Source organism: Hyla sarda, unplaced genomic scaffold, assembly GCF_029499605.1.
Source record: "Hyla sarda isolate aHylSar1 unplaced genomic scaffold, aHylSar1.hap1 scaffold_59, whole genome shotgun sequence".
Taxonomy (NCBI): domain Eukaryota; kingdom Metazoa; phylum Chordata; class Amphibia; order Anura; family Hylidae; genus Hyla; species Hyla sarda.
Window position 1 is genome coordinate 341089 of NW_026610603.1, and position 16128 is coordinate 357216.

General features: G+C 50.8%; 1 protein-coding gene across 3 annotated transcripts in view; it reads right to left on the reverse strand.

Moving 5' to 3' along the window:
- Window positions 1–211: 211 nt before the first annotated feature.
- FBXO24 (F-box protein 24) overlaps window positions 212–16128 on the reverse strand; it is a 31033-nt gene continuing 15116 nt past the window's right edge. For 2 of the 3 annotated variants that reach the window (XM_056554186.1, XM_056554187.1), the window contains exons 8-10: window positions 7399–7530; window positions 4480–4650; window positions 212–588 (exon numbers count right to left, since the gene is read on the reverse strand). In XM_056554186.1, the coding sequence (XP_056410161.1) occupies window positions 247–588; window positions 4480–4650; window positions 7399–7530 (645 nt within the window). In that variant the 3' untranslated portion in view covers window positions 212–246. The remainder of the gene's footprint in view (window positions 589–4479; window positions 4651–7398; window positions 7531–16128) is intronic. The other variant, XM_056554188.1, reaches the window with a different exon arrangement.

The following is a 16128-nucleotide window of genomic DNA, read 5'->3' on the forward strand; positions in this document are numbered from 1 at the left end:
TATATTAGGCAGTATATGAGGTATTTATGGTAGGCAGGATCAGTATATTAGGCAGTATATGAGGTATTTATGGTAGGCAGGATCAGTATATTAGGCAGTATATGGGGTATTTGTGGTAGGCAGGATCAGTATATCAGGCAGTATATGAGGTATTTGTGGTAGGCAGGATCAGTATATCAGGCAGTATATGGGGTATTTGTGCTGTATTTTTATCTCACTATAGACTTCTTATTTTATCAGATAATTTTATTTTCCCCCCATAGTTGCGCCAGTATTGTTAGTCCTCGCCGGTACCCCCCTCTCAGCCGCCCGCTGAATCATGCCAAGCGCCTCCCACAGGCAGTCCTTCTGATACCCCTGCAGGGGTAAGTGGGGGATGAGGTCCTTGGTCATGGCCACCCGCTCCTGTACACTGGTGCAGCGCGGCAGCTGGTTCATACACTGTTCACAGGCCTGAGCCGCCCCGTCCTCCTCCCTGTGGCCGCCCTCGGGGAGCTGACTATATCCGCTGTTCTCTGCAGGGTCATAACTGGACATGATATACAGGCAGTCCCGCGTAGAAGCGATACGGCGGGCACACACCGGAACCTGTCAGGAGATATAGTACATGTAACATACCTGCAGTCCTATGTAACAACACAGATAACACACAGTGATAACTCTCTGAGTACAGATAATGTAGTAGATGTGACCTGCAGTCCTATGTAACACCACAGATAACAGTGATAACTCTTTGTCCCTCCCCTGCCTTTCTGCATCCCTGCCCTGCTTCTTTTTGTCCCTTCCCTACCTCTCTCTGTTTCTCCCCTGTCTCTCTCTGCTCCCTCTCCTTCTCTTTGTCCCCCCTGCCCTCACTGTCTTTCCCCTGCCTATGTCCCTTCCCTTCCGCTCTTTGTCCCTCCCCTGCCTCTCTATGTCCCTCCCCTGACTCTCTATGTCCATCTCCTGCCTTTCTCTGTCCTCTCCTGCCTCTTTGTCCCTCCCCTGCCTCTCTCTGTCCCTCCCCTGCTGCTCTATGTCCCTCCCCTGCCTCTCTTTGTCCCTCCCCTGCTTCTCTCTGTCCCTCCCCTGCCGCTCTATGTCCCTCCCCTGCCTCTCTATGTCCCTCCCCTGACTCTATGTCCATCTCTTGCCTTTCTCTGTCCTCTCCTGCCTCTCTTTGTCCCTCCCCTGCCTCTCTCTGTCCCTGCCCTGCCACTCTATGTCCCTCACCTGACTCTCTATGTCCATCTCCTGCCTTTCTCTGTCCTCTCCTGCCCCTCTTTGTCCCTCCCCTGCCTCTCTTTGTCCCTCCCCTGCCTCTCTCTGTCCCTCCCCTGACTCTCTATGTCCATCTCCTGCCTTTCTCTGTCCTCTCCTGCCTCTCTTTGTCCCTCCCCTGACTCTTTGTACCTCCCCTGCCTCTCTCTGTCCCTCCCCTGCTTCTCTCTGTCCCTCCCCTGCCTCTCTATGTCCCTCCCCTGCCTCTCTATGTCCCTCCCCTGACTCTATGTCCATCTCTTGCCTTTCTCTGTCCTCTCCTGCCTCTCTTTGTCCCTCCCCTGCCTCTCTCTGTCCCTCCCCTGCCACTCTATGTCCCTCACCTGACTCTCTATGTCCATCTCCTGCCTTTCTCTGTCCTTTCCTGCCCCTCTTTGTCCCTCCCCTGCCTCTCTTTGTCCCTCCCCTGCCTCTCTCAGTCCCTCCCCTGACTCTCTATGTCCATCTCCTGCCTTTCTCTGTCCTCTCCTGCCTCTCTTTGTCCCTCCCCTGACTCTTTGTACCTCCCCTGCCTCTCTCTGTCCCTCCCCTGCTGCTCTATGTCCCTCCCCTGCCTCTCTTTGTCCCTCCCCTGCTTCTCTCTGTCCCTCCCCTGCTGTTCTATGTCCCTCCCCTGCCTCTCTCTGTCCCTCCCCTGCTGCTCTATGTCCCTCTCCTGCCTCTCTATGTCCCTCCCCTGCCATCTCTATGTCCCTCTCCTGCCTCCCTCTCTTCCTCTCCTGCCTCTCTCCGTACCTCCCCTGCCATCTCTCTGTCCCTCCCCTGCCATCTCTCTGTCCCTCCCCTGCCATCTCTATGTCCCTCCCCTGCTGCTCTATGTCCCTCCTCTGCCTCTCTCTGTCCCTCTCCTGCCTCTTTCTGTCCCTCCCCTGCCACTCTATGTCCCTACCCTGCCTCTCTATGCCCCTCCCCTGCCATCTCTATGTCACTCTCCTGCCATCTCTATGTCACTCTCCTGCCTCTCTCTGTCCCACCCCTGCCTCTCTCTTTGTCCTTCCCCTGCCTCTTTCTCTCTCTCTGTCCCTCCCCTGCTTCTCTTTCCTTTTCCTGCCTCTTTTTCCTTCTCCTGCCTCTCTCTGTCCCTCCCCTGCCTCTCTCTCTGTCCTTCCCCTGACTCTCTCTGTCCCTCCCCTGCTTCTCTTTCCTCCTCCTGTCTCTCTTTCCTTCTCCTGCCTCTCTCTGTACCTCCCCTGCCCTCTCTATGCCCATCTCCTGCCTCTCTGGGTCCCTCCCCTGACTCTCTCTTTGTCCCTCCCCTGCCTCTCTCTGTCCCTCTCCTGCCTTTCTCTGTCTCTCTTCTGCCTTTCTCTGTCTCTCTCCTGCCTTTCTCTGTTCCTCTCCTGCCTCTCACTGTCCCTCTCCTGCCTCTCACTGTCCCTCTCCTGCCTCTCACTGTCCCTCTCCTGCCTCCCACTGTCCCTCTCCTGCCTCTCACTGTCTCTCACTGTCCCTCTCCTGTCTCTCACTGTCCCTCTCCTGCCTCTCACTGTCCCTCTCCTGTCTCTCACTGTCCCTCTCCTGCCTCTCACTGTCCCTCCCCTGCTTCTCTCTGTCCCTCCTCTGTCTCTCTCGGTCCCTTCCCTGCCTCTCTTGGTCCCTCCCCTGTCTCTCTCTTTGTCCCTCATCTGCCTCTCTAGGTCCCTCCCCTCTCCCTCTGTTCCTCCCATGATTCTATGTCCCTCCCCTCCCTCTCTTTGCCCCACTCCTGCCTCTCTCTGTCCCTCCCCTGCTTCTCTTTCCTTCTCCTGCCTCTCTCTGTACCTCCCCTGTCCTCTCTATGCCCATCTCCTGCCTCTCTGGGTCTCTCCCCTGCCTCTCTCTGTCCCTCTCCTGCCTTTCTCTGTCTCTCTTCTGACTTTCTCTGTCTCTCTCCTGCCTTTCTCTGTCCCTCCCCTGCCTCTCACTGTCCCTCTCCTGTCTCTCACTGTCCCTCTCCTGCCTCTCACTGTTCCTCTCCTGCCTCTCACTGTTCCTCTTCTGCCTCTCACTGTCCCTCTCCTGCCTCTCACTGTCCCTCCCCTGCTTCTCTCTGTCCCTCCTCTGTCTCTCTCGGTCCCTTCCCTGCCTCTCTTGGTCCCTCCCCTGTCTCTCTCTTTGTCCCTCATCTGCCTCCCTAGGACACTCTCCTATTTCTCTCTGTTCCTCCCATGATTCTCTGTCCCTCCCCTCCCTCTCTTTGCCCCACTCCTGCTTCTCTCTGTACCTCCCCTGTCCTCTCTTTTTTCCTCCTCTGCCTCTCTTTTCCCCTCCCCTGCCTCTCTTTGCCCCTCCCCTACACTTTTTCCCTCCCCTGACTCCCTTTGCCCCTCCCCTGCCTCACTATGTCCCTCCTCTGCCTCTCTCTGTCCCTCCTCTGCCTCTCTCTGTTCCTCCCCTGACTCTCTTTTTCCCTCCTCTGACTCTTTGCCACTGCCTCTCTCTGTCCCTTGCCTGCCTCTCTCTGTTCCTCCCTTGCCTCTCTCGGTTACTCCCCTGACTCTCCTTGCTCCTCTCCTGCCTCTCTCTTCCCCTCCCCTGCCTCATTATGTCCCTACCCTGTCTCTGTCCCTCCCCTGCCTCTCTCTGTCTCTCCCCTGCCTCTCTTTGCCCCTCCCCTGTAACTCTCTTTTTCCCTCCTCTGCCTTTCTCTGTCTCTCCTGCCCTTCTCTGCCCCTCCCCTGCCTCTCTCTGTTCCTCCCCTGCCTCTTTCTGCCTCTCCCCTGCCTCTCTTTTTCTCTCCCCTGACTCTCTTTGCCCCTGCCTCTCTCTGTCCCTCATCTGACTCCCCTTGTCCCTCACCAGACTCTCTCTGTTCCTCCCCTGACTCTCTATGTTCCTCCCCTGACTCTCTCTGTTCCTCCCCTGACTCTATTTGCCCTTCCCCTGACTCTCTTTGCCCCTCCCCTGCCTCACTATGCCCCTCCCCTGCCTCTTTCGGTCCCTCCCCTGCCTCTCTTTTTCCCTCCTGACTCTCATTTTCCCTCCCGACTCTCTTTGTCCCTCCCTTGACATTATTTGCCCCTCCACTGCGACTCTCTTTTTCCCTCCCCTGCCTTTCTCTTTCTCTCCCCTGCCCCTCTCTGTTTCTCCCCTGCCTTTCTTTGCCCCTCCCCTGCCTTTCTTTGCCCCTCCCCTGCCTTTCTTTTCCTCCCCTGCCTCGCTATGTCCCTCCCCAGCCTCTTATCCTTGTTTTATCATTCTCTAGACAGAATCTCTAGACTTCCCCATAAGCCCCATCACCTCCACAAGCAGCTTGACAAATGAGGGGGATCCTTGAGGCCATCCAGGCAGTCTTCCCCCAGCACCACATCCGCAGCCATGAATCTCCTTCACAGAATCCATGGAGCATATCAGGACTAATGTGTGGTTGAGGCCACAAAATACATCAATCGGGTTCCTTAAACACTGAATCTACAGAGGAAACATGAGAGGAGAACTATATGGACACGGGGCAAGGCAGGGATCATCTTATACATAACTATAGAAAGTGTAGATGAGTGTTGTCTGCACATCAATAGGAATACTTGGAAGAGGACCGAGGTCAGGTGGAGGATAGAGGAGGCCAGAGGTCAGAAGGAGGATAGAGGTCAGGTGGAGGACAGAGGTCAGGTGGAGGATAGAGGTCAGGTGGGGGACAGAGGTCAGATGGAGGATAGAGGTCAGGTGGAGGATAGAGGAGGGAAGAAGTCAGGTGGAGGAACGAGGAGGACAGAGGTCAGGTGGAGGAACAAGGAGGACAGAGGTCAGGTGGAGGATAGAGGAGGACAGAGGTCAGGTGGAGGACAGAGGTCAGGTGGAGGATAGAGAAGGACAGAGGTCAGGGGGAGGATAGAGGGGACAGAGGTCGGGTAGAGGAAATTGTCCACATGGAGGATAGATGGAGGAAAAAGTCACTTGGAGGATAGATGGAGGAAAAAGTCACTTGGAGGATAGATGGAGGAAAAAGTCCACTTGGAGGATAGATGAAGACCAGAGAAGTGGAAAATAGATGGAGTAAGGAGTGCACATGGAGGATAGATGGAGGACAGGACCATAAAGCAGTGGTTCTCAAGCTTTTTCGCGACTGTACCCCTAAAGGGTGAAAGTATGTCCGCGGGTAAGTTATGCGCGAGGGGTACCCGCGGGCAAAATAAGTCATAAAAGTACTTAATTTCATAATGACGTGTGCTTACCTTTCTAATGCGATACTTAATCCCTTTGTGCCATTATTCCCCCCTCCCTCTGATCCCCTTTTGCCATAATCGGATAATGGCAAAAGGGAAGAGGGAAGAATAATGGTACAAGGGGATTAAGATGGAGGGGGAGGGAGATAATGATTACCCCCCCCCCCTCCATATTAATCCCCTTGTGCCATTATTAACCCCTTCCTCTTGATCCCCTTTTGCCATTACCCCCTCCCTTCATATTAATCCCCTTTTGCCATTATCCCCCCCCCTCCATATTAATCCCCTTTTGCCATTATCCCCCCCTCCATCTTAATCCCCTTGTGCAATTATTCCCCCCTCTGATCCCCCTGGGCCAATATATGAGATACATACAATAACACCCTCCCATACTGCGGTGTTACACTTAGTTTAAAGGAAAACTGTCACATATTTTCTCCCGCACTATCCACAGGTATTGGTGGATAGTGCGGCAGACGCTGATTAAAACGAGCCCTACCTTGGTATGATCCGTGCCGCCGTTCGCCCGCAATTGTAGTTTTAATCTCTGTGTATATCCTGCTGTAACTGGCAAAGGCGGGGCTTCTGCGGGCTAACGGACACTGACGTTAGCGCCGCTCATGAATTTTCATCCCGCATGTTCTCCCTCTCTTCACCGCTCCTAACCAGAGGGAGGGATGAATATTCATGAGCGGCGCTGACGTCAGTGTCAGTTAGCTCGCAGAAGCCCCGCCTTTGCCAGTTACAGAAGGATATACACAGAGATTAAAATTACTATTGCGGGCGAACAGCGGCACGGATCAGACCAAGGTAGGGCTCGTTTTAATCAGCGTCTCCCGCACTATCTACCAATACCTGTGGATAGTGCGGGAGAAAATATGTGACAGTTTTCCTTTAAGATGCTCACCAGGCCTGTGTCTATTATGTTCGGCAGGGGTCGGATGGCCGCACTGATGGGTGACATCCTTCTGCGCTGTGCTGGAACCTCCTCGCAACGTCAGGGACATCACACGTCTGGCCCGGCAGCCACTGAAGCTCACATAAGGTGGCCCCGGCCAAAGCTGTACAATACAGTGAGCTGCCGCGGCGACTGCGGCATCCAGTCCCCACTCCCGGCTGACAAATATAGGCCAATGCATGGCCGGTATTTGTCAGCGAATTGCCGTACCCCTGCATAACCCTTGGCGTACCCCTGGTTGAGAAACCCTGCCATAGAGGGAGATCAGTGGCCAGGTAGAGGATAGATGGGGAATAGAGGGCAAGTAAAAGCAGATAGAAGATGGGGGTCAGGTGGAGGATAGATGGAGGACAGAAGTCCAGTGAGGGACAGGTGAAGAGAAAAGGCCATATAAAGGATAGATAGAGAACAGGGGCGGGTGAAGGATAATTGGTCAGATGATCAATAGAGAACAGCGGTCAGTAAAGGATAAAGGACAAAGTCCAGATGAGGGATAGTTGAAGGAATAGGGCCAAGAAATGGATACATGGAAGAAAGAGGCCGAAGGAGGCAGAGGTGTAAGGGGAACAGAGGCCAGAAGAAGGATAGTTAGAGGATTGGGAACAAGTTAGTATATGTAGGGGACAGAGGCCAGGTAGGGTAGGAGAAAAAACATAAAAAGGGAATAGGGCCGGGGTGGTTGAAGGGCAAAGGAGACAGGGGTGTGAGGGGAACAGAGGCCAGAAGAAGGATAGTTAGAGGATTGGGAACAGGTTAGGATACGTAGGGGACAGAGGCCAGGTAGGGTAAGAGAAAGAACATGGAAGGGAACAGGGCCGGGTGGTTGAAGGGCAAAGGAGGCAGAGGTGTGAGGGGAACAGAGGACGGGGGGGGGGGGGGGGGGGGCTATGAAATATGGAAAAGGACAGGTACAATGAGAAAGTAGGTAGAATAGAGGGAAAAACAGGAGCAACGGAAGAGATGGAAGAAGTGGGAGGATAAGGACACAAGGACGGCACATGGACAGTCAGGAGACATTAGGCATATATATTGTGTTACCTGGCAGGGGACTCCTCTGTTAATCTTGTCCCTTGTGCCCAGTTGTCCGAAGCTGTTGTTTCCTTGCATAAATATTCTCCCAAATTCATCTGCGAGCGCCAGGTGATTGTACCCTAGAGAGCAGAACACCACCTGCAGGAAGGGCACACGCCAGTGACCACCATTATACTGCACATGATCCTATATTATCTTCATATTTATAATGCTCTCTTAGTTGCCAGTTGTCATATTCAGGGTAGGGAGCAACCTACCAATTACAAAAAACAAAACAAAAACCTTTTCCTACCTACATGGACAATCTGCCCTAAACGGGGCCCCCCAACTGGGTGCCACTCCCTACAATGAACTACATGCAGGGGCATAAGAGAAGTCAGAATAGTCAGACTGTTACGCCGAGCGCTCCGGGTCCCCGCTCCTCCCCGGAGCGCTCGCTTCACTCCCTCCGCTGCAGCGCTCCGGTCACGTCCTCTGACCCGGGGCGCTGCGATCCCGCTGCCAGCCGGGATGCGATTTGCGATGCGGGTAGCGCCCGCTCGCGATGCGCACCCCGGCTCCCCTACCTGACTCGCTCCCCGTCTGTTCTGTCCCGGCGCGCGCGGCCCCGCTCCCTAGGGCGCGCGCGCGCCGGGTCTCTGCGATTTAAAGGGCCACTGCGCCGCTGATTGGCGCAGTGGTTCCAATTAGGGTTTTCACCTGTGCACTTCCCTATATTACCTCACTTCCCTTGCACTCCCTTGCCGGATCTTGTTGCCTTAGTGCCAGTGAAAGCGTTCCTTGTGTGTTCCTTGCCTGTGTTTCCAGACCTTCTGCCGTTGCCCCTGACTACGATCCTTGCTGCCTGCCCCGACCTTCTGCTACGTCCGACCTTGCTTCTGCCTACTCCCTTGTACCGCGCCTATCTTCAGCAGCCAGAGAGGTGAGCCGTTGCTAGTGGATACGACCTGGTCACTACCGCCGCAGCAAGACCATCCCGCTTGGCGGCGGGCTCTGGTGAAAACCAGTAGTGGCTTAGAACCGGTCCACTAGCACGGTCCACGCCAATCCCTCTCTGGCACAGAGGGTCCACTACCTGCCAGCCGGCATCGTGACAGTAGATCCGGCCATGGATCCCGCTGAAGTTCCTCTGCCAGTTGTCGCTGACCTTACCACGGTGGTCGCCCAGCAGTCACAACAGATAGCGCAACAAGGCCAACAGCTGTCTCAACTGACCGTTATGCTACAACAGTTGCTACCACAGCTTCAGCAGTCATCTCCTCCGCCAGCTCCTGCACCTCCTCCGCAGCGAGTGGCCGCTCCTGGGATACGCTTATCCTTGCCGGATAAATTTGATGGGGACTCTAAGTTTTGCCGTGGCTTTCTTTCCCAATGTTCCCTGCATCTGGAGATGATGTCGGACCTGTTTCCCACTGAAAGGTCTAAGGTGGCTTTCGTAGTCAGTCTTCTGTCCGGAAAAGCCCTGTCATGGGCCACACCGCTCTGGGACCGCAATGACCCCGTCACTGCCTCTGTACACTCCTTCTTCTCGGAAATCCGAAGTGTCTTTGAGGAACCTGCCCGAGCCTCTTCTGCTGAGACTGCCCTGTTGAACCTGGTCCAGGGTAATTCTTCCGTTGGCGAGTATGCCGTACAATTCCGTACACTTGCTTCAGAATTGTCCTGGAATAATGAGGCCCTCTGCGCGACCTTCAAAAAAGGCCTATCCAGCAACATTAAAGATGTTCTGGCCGCACGAGAAATTCCTGCTAATCTACATGAACTTATTCACCTAGCCACTCGCATTGACATGCGTTTTTCTGAAAGGCGTCAGGAACTCCGCCAAGATATGGACTCTGTTCGCACGAGGCGTTTCGTCTCCTCGGCTCCTCTCTCCTCTGGTCCCCTGCAATCTGTTCCTGTGCCTCCCGCCGTGGAGGCTATGCAGGTCGACCGGTCTCGCCTGACACCTCAAGAGAGGACACGACGCCGTATGGAGAACCTCTGCCTGTACTGTGCTAGTACCGAACACTTCCTGAGGGATTGTCCTATCCGTCCTCCCCGCCTGGAAAGACGTACGCTGACTCCGCACAAAGGTGAGACAGTCCTTGATGTCTACTCTGCTTCTCCACGTCTTACTGTGCCTGTGCGGATGTCTGCCTCTGCCTTCTCCTTCTCTACAGTGGCCTTCTTGGACTCTGGATCTGCAGGAAATTTTATTTTGGCCTCTCTCGTCAACAGGTTCAACATCCCGGTGACCAGTCTCGCCAGACCCCTCTACATCAATTGTGTAAATAATGAAAGATTGGACTGTACCATACGTTTCCGCACGGAGCCCCTTCTTATGAGCATCGGATCTCATCATGAGAGGATTGAACTTTTGGTCCTCCCCAATTGCACCTCGGAGATTCTCCTTGGACTTCCCTGGCTTCAACTTCATTCCCCAACCCTGGATTGGTCCACTGGGGAGATCAAGAGTTGGGGGTCCTCTTGTTCCAAGAACTGTCTAAAACCGGTTCCCAGTAACCCTTGCCGTAACTCTGTGGTTCCTCCAGTAACCGGTCTCCCTAAGGCCTATATGGACTTCGCGGATGTTTTCTGCAAAAAACAAGCTGAGACTCTACCTCCTCACAGGCCTTATGATTGCCCTATCGACCTCCTCCCGGGTACTACTCCACCCCGGGGCAGAATTTATCCTCTCTCTGCCCCAGAGACTCTTGCCATGTCCGAATACGTCCAGGAGAATCTAAAAAAGGGCTTTATCCGTAAATCCTCCTCTCCTGCCGGAGCCGGATTTTTCTTTGTGTCCAAAAAAGATGGCTCCCTACGTCCTTGCATTGACTACCGCGGTCTTAATAAAATCACGGTTAAGAACCGCTACCCCTTACCCCTCATCTCTGAACTCTTTGATCGCCTCCAAGGTGCCCACATCTTCACTAAATTGGACTTAAGAGGCGCCTATAACCTCATCCGCATCAGAGAGGGGGACGAGTGGAAAACGGCATTTAACACCAGAGATGGACACTTTGAGTATCTGGTCATGCCCTTTGGACTGTGCAATGCCCCTGCCGTCTTCCAAGACTTTGTCAATGAAATTTTTCGTGATCTGTTATACTCCTGTGTTGTTGTATATCTGGACGATATCCTAATTTTTTCTGCCAATCTAGAAGAACACCGCCAGCATGTCCGTATGGTTCTTCAGAGACTTCGTGACAACCAACTCTATGCCAAAATTGAGAAATGTCTGTTTGAATGCCAATCTCTTCCTTTTCTAGGATATTTGGTCTCTGGCCAGGGACTACAGATGGATCCAGACAAACTCTCTGCCGTCTTAGATTGGCCACGCCCCTCCGGACTCCGTGCTATCCAACGCTTTTTGGGGTTCGCCAATTATTACAGGCAATTTATTCCACATTTTTCTACCATTGTGGCTCCTATCGTGGCTTTAACCAAAAAAAATGCTGATCCCAAGTCCTGGCCTCCTCAAGCAGAAGACTCCTTTTAACGACTCAAGTCTGCCTTTTCTTCGGCTCCCGTGCTCTCCAGACCTGACCCTTCCAAACCCTTCCTATTGGAGGTTGATGCCTCCTCAGTGGGAGCTGGAGCTGTTCTTCTACAAAAAAATTCTTCCGGGCATGCTGTCACTTGTGGTTTTTTCTCTAGGACCTTCTCTCCAGCGGAGAGGAACTACTCCATCGGGGATCGAGAGCTTCTAGCCATTAAATTAGCACTTGAGGAATGGAGGCATCTGCTGGAGGGATCAAGATTTCCTGTTATTATCTACACCGACCACAAGAACCTCTCCTACCTCCAGTCTGCCCAACGGCTGAATCCTCGCCAGGCCCGGTGGTCTCTGTTCTTTGCCCGATTTAATTTTGAGATTCACTTTCGTCCTGCCGATAAGAACATTAGGGCCGATGCTCTCTCTCGTTCCTCGGATGCCTCAGAAGTTGATCTCCCTCCGCAACACATCATTCCACCTGACTGCCTGATCTCCACTTCTCCTGCCTCCATCAGGCAGACTCCTCCAGGAAAGACCTTTGTTTCTCCACGCCAACGCCTCGGAATCCTCAAATGGGGTCACTCCTCCCATCTCGCAGGTCATGCGGGCATCAAGAAATCTGTGCAACTCATCTCCCGCTTCTATTGGTGGCCGACTCTGGAGACGGATGTTGGGGACTTTGTGCGAGCCTGTACTATCTGTGCCCGGGATAAGACTCCTCGCCAGAAGCCCGCTGGTTTTCTTCATCCTCTGCCTGTCCCCGAACAGCCTTGGTCTCTGATTGGTATGGATTTTATTACTGATTTACCCCCTTCCCGTGGCAACACCGTTATTTGGGTGGTCGTTGATCGATTCTCCAAAATGGCACATTTCATCCCTCTTCCTGGTCTTCCTTCTGCGCCTCAGTTGGCTAAACAATTTTTTGTACACATTTTTCGTCTTCACGGGTTGCCTACGCAGATTGTCTCGGATAGAGGGGTCCAATTCGTGTCTAAATTCTGGAGGGCTCTCTGTAAACAACTCAAGATTAAATTAAATTTTTCCTCTGCATATCATCCCCAGTCCAATGGACAAGTAGAAAGAATTAACCAGATCCTGGGTGATTATTTGCGACATTTTGTTTCCTCCCGCCAGGATGACTGGGCAGATCTCCTTCCATGGGCCGAATTCTCGTATAACTTCAGGGTCTCTGAATCTTCCTCCAAATCCCCATTTTTCGTGGTGTACGGCCGTCACCCTCTTCCCCCCCTCCCTACCCCCTTGCCCTCTGGTCTGCCCGCTGTGGATGAAATTTCTCGTGACCTTTCCATTATATGGAGAGAGACCCAAAATTCTCTCTTACAGGCTTCTTCACGCATGAAGAGGTTCGCGGATAAGAAAAGAAGAGCTCCCCCCGTTTTTTCCCCTGGAGACAAGGTATGGCTCTCCGCTAAATATGTCCGCTTCCGTGTCCCTAGCTACAAGTTGGGACCACGCTATCTTGGTCCTTTCAAAATTTTGTGTCAAATTAATCCTGTCTCTTATAAACTTCTTCTTCCTCCTTCTCTTCGTATCCCTAATGCCTTTCACGTCTCTCTTCTCAAACCACTCATCCTCAACCGTTTTTCTCCCAAATCTGTTCCTCCCACTCCTGTTTCCGGCTCCTCGGACGTCTTCTCGGTCAAGGAAATTTTGGCTGCCAAAAAGGTCAGAGGGAAAAATTTTTTTTTAGTAGACTGGGAGGGTTGTGGTCCTGAAGAGAGATCCTGGGAACCTGAGGACAACATCCTTGACAAAAGTCTGCTCCTCAGGTTCTCAGGCTCCAAGAAGAGGGGGAGACCCAAGGGGGGGGGTACTGTTACGCCGAGCGCTCCGGGTCCCCGCTCCTCCCCGGAGCGCTCGCTTCACTCCCTCCGCTGCAGCGCTCCGGTCACGTCCTCTGACCCGGGGCGCTGCGATCCCGCTGCCAGCCGGGATGCGATTCGCGATGCGGGTAGCGCCCGCTCGCGATGCGCACCCCGGCTCCCCTACCTGACTCGCTCCCCGTCTGTTCTGTCCCGGCGCGCGCGGCCCCGCTCCCTAGGGCGCGCGCGCGCCGGGTCTCTGCGATTTAAAGGGCCACTGCGCCGCTGATTGGCGCAGTGGTTCCAATTAGGGTTTTCACCTGTGCACTTCCCTATATTACCTCACTTCCCTTGCACTCCCTTGCCGGATCTTGTTGCCTTAGTGCCAGTGAAAGCGTTCCTTGTGTGTTCCTTGCCTGTGTTTCCAGACCTTCTGCCGTTGCCCCTGACTACGATCCTTGCTGCCTGCCCCGACCTTCTGCTACGTCCGACCTTGCTTCTGCCTACTCCCTTGTACCGCGCCTATCTTCAGCAGCCAGAGAGGTGAGCCGTTGCTGGTGGATACGACCTGGTCACTACCGCCGCAGCAAGACCATCCCGCTTTGCGGCGGGCTCTGGTGAAAACCAGTAGTGGCTTAGAACCGGTCCACTAGCACGGTCCACGCCAATCCCTCTCTGGCACAGAGGGTCCACTACCTGCCAGCCGGCATCGTGACACAGACAAAACAGGTCAGTAACACACGGGCAGACAAGGTACAAAATCACAAAGGTAAGACAGAGTCAGGACAAGCTATGGGTCAAACCTAGAGGGTATCGTGGTACAAAATCTGAAGTCAAATGCAACATCACAAAACAGGCAATGGCGTAGTACAAATCAACAGACAGTGGCGTAGTACAAAATCAACAGACATAGCAACATCAGAAAACTGGCAGAAGGTCAGGTCACAGGAGGTCAGAAGATTAGTCAGGGACAGGGAATACAGGAATGCCTGTGATGGGAAGTACTTCTATCCTGGGCACATGTTTGCAGTCACAGCAGGGTTTTTTTTTTTGTTATTGTTTGTATTTATTTATTTTTTGAAAATTATATTCCACATACAATAAATCATTTATAACCTTTCCCTTCCCAATTTTTTGATAAACCTTCCTCCAGAAATGTTGTATTTTCCTGCAACTCCCTATCATGTGTATTAAAGGGGTTATCCAGGAATAGAAAAACAGAGCTAATTTATTTCAGAAACAGCACCCTGTCTGTCTCCAGGTTGGGTGTGGTTCTGCAGATCAGTTCTATTAAAGTGAATGGAGCCAAGTTGTAAAACCACACCCAACCTGGGGACAGACATGGAGCTGTTTTTGAAAGAAATTAGCTCTGTTTTTCTATTCCTGCATAACCCCTTTAAGTCGGCATTTTCTTCACAACATTTAGGGCAGACCGAGTTTAAAGGGGTACTCCGGTGAAAACCTTTTTTCTTTTAAATAAACTGGTGGCAGAAAGTTAAACATATTTGTAAATTACTTCTATGAAAAAATCTTAATCCTTCCAGTATTTATTAGCTGCTGAATGCTACAGAGGAAATTCCTTTCTTTTTGGAACACTGATGACATCACGAACACAGTGCTCTCTGCTGACATCTCTGTCCATTTTAGCAACCATGCATAGCAGATGTATGCTAAGGGCAGTATGGTGGCTCAGTGGTTAGCATTGCTGCCTTACAGTGCTGGGGACTTGGGTTCAAATCCCACTAAGGACAACAATAAATAAAGTGTTATTTTTATTATTATAATAACGTCAGCAGAGAGAACTGTGCTCGTGATGTCATCAGAGAGCATTCCAAAAAGAAAAGAATTTCCTCTGTAGTATTCCGCAGCTAATAAGTACAGGAAGGATTAAGATTTTTTAATAGAAGTAATTTACAAATATGTTTAACTTTCTGCCACCAGTTGATTTAAAAGAAAAAAGGTTTTCACCGGAGTACCCCTTTAATCTGCCCCCCATCTTTTTTTAATAAAACCGGTGTATAGTGCAGACGGTAAACCAATTTGAAATGCGAGATCCTGTGATTGATGAGTTTTTTTTATGTTTTTATAAACAACACCCCAATCCTCTTCTCCTAAGTCTCCTATATCCGCCCTCCATCTTTGCCTACTCTTTGGGATTTGGATCTCACTTCTTCTTTAAATCATCGGTTTATATCAGTATTTCCCAACCAGGGTGCCTCCAGCTGTTGCAAAATTACAACTCCCAGCATGCCCGGACAGCCGTTGGCTGTCCGGGCATGCTGGGAGTTGTAGTTTTGCAACAGCTGGAGGCACCCTGGTTGGGAAACACTGGTTTATATATTTCACCCCACATTTTTTTCCCCTTCTGCTACTGGGGTACCGATACTGGACATTTGCACAAGTACTTGTACTTTTTGTAGTATTCAGCAGCTAAAAAGTACAGGAAGGATTAAGATTTTTTAATAGAAGTAATTGACAAATCTGTTTAACTTTCTGGCACCAGTTGATTTAAAAAAAAAAAAAAAAAAAAGTTTTTCACCAGAGTACCCCTTTAATAGAACTCTATAGATCTGTATGAGGAATCTAATGATTCCTCCTAAAAGTCTAATAAAGTGTAAAAAAAATTAAATAAAATGTAATAAAAGTTTAAAAGACACACATTAACCCCTTCCAACCTATATAAAAAAAACATGTAAACATAATAAAGATAAACATATTTAGTATCGATGCGTGCGTAACTGTACGAACTATTAAAATATAACATTATGTATCCCGTACGGTAAATTACCTAAAAAAAAAAAGAAAAAAAATACCAAACCACAGAATTGCAATTTTTATAATATCCCAGAAAAAAAAGTTGAAAAGCAATTAAAAAAAGTCAGATCAATACCAAAATGGTACCAATACAAAAAACGGATTATGGCGCAATAAATGAGCCCTCTTGCAGCCTGGTATGCAAAAAAATGTTTTAAAAAAAAGCTACAAGGGTCAAAAAATGGCAATACATTTTTTTTTTTTTTTTTTTTTAAAAAGCTCCGAATTTTTTTAAAATTAGTAAAACAGGACGTAAACTATAGGAATCTGGTATTACTGTAATCAGGCGCCTAAAATATAAAAACAACACGTTATCTCAACCACAAGGTAAATGGCGCAGAAAAGAAAACCACCAAATCTGCTAAATTATATTTTACTATTTCAATTTCACTTCACCGATTATATATATATATATATTTTTTTTGTTTCGGAGAATGTTATTGAAAAAATAAAAGGTATCATTATAGTAGGTAGTTACGGCTATTATAGGGCGAGGAGGAAAAAACGAGAGCGTAAAAGCGAAAATTGGTCCGGACAAGTGGATCGTCATGAGGGACAAGTAGATTTGGCTCCATTTTAGTCCCATGGACAAGTAGTTTTTTTTATTACAATTCCACA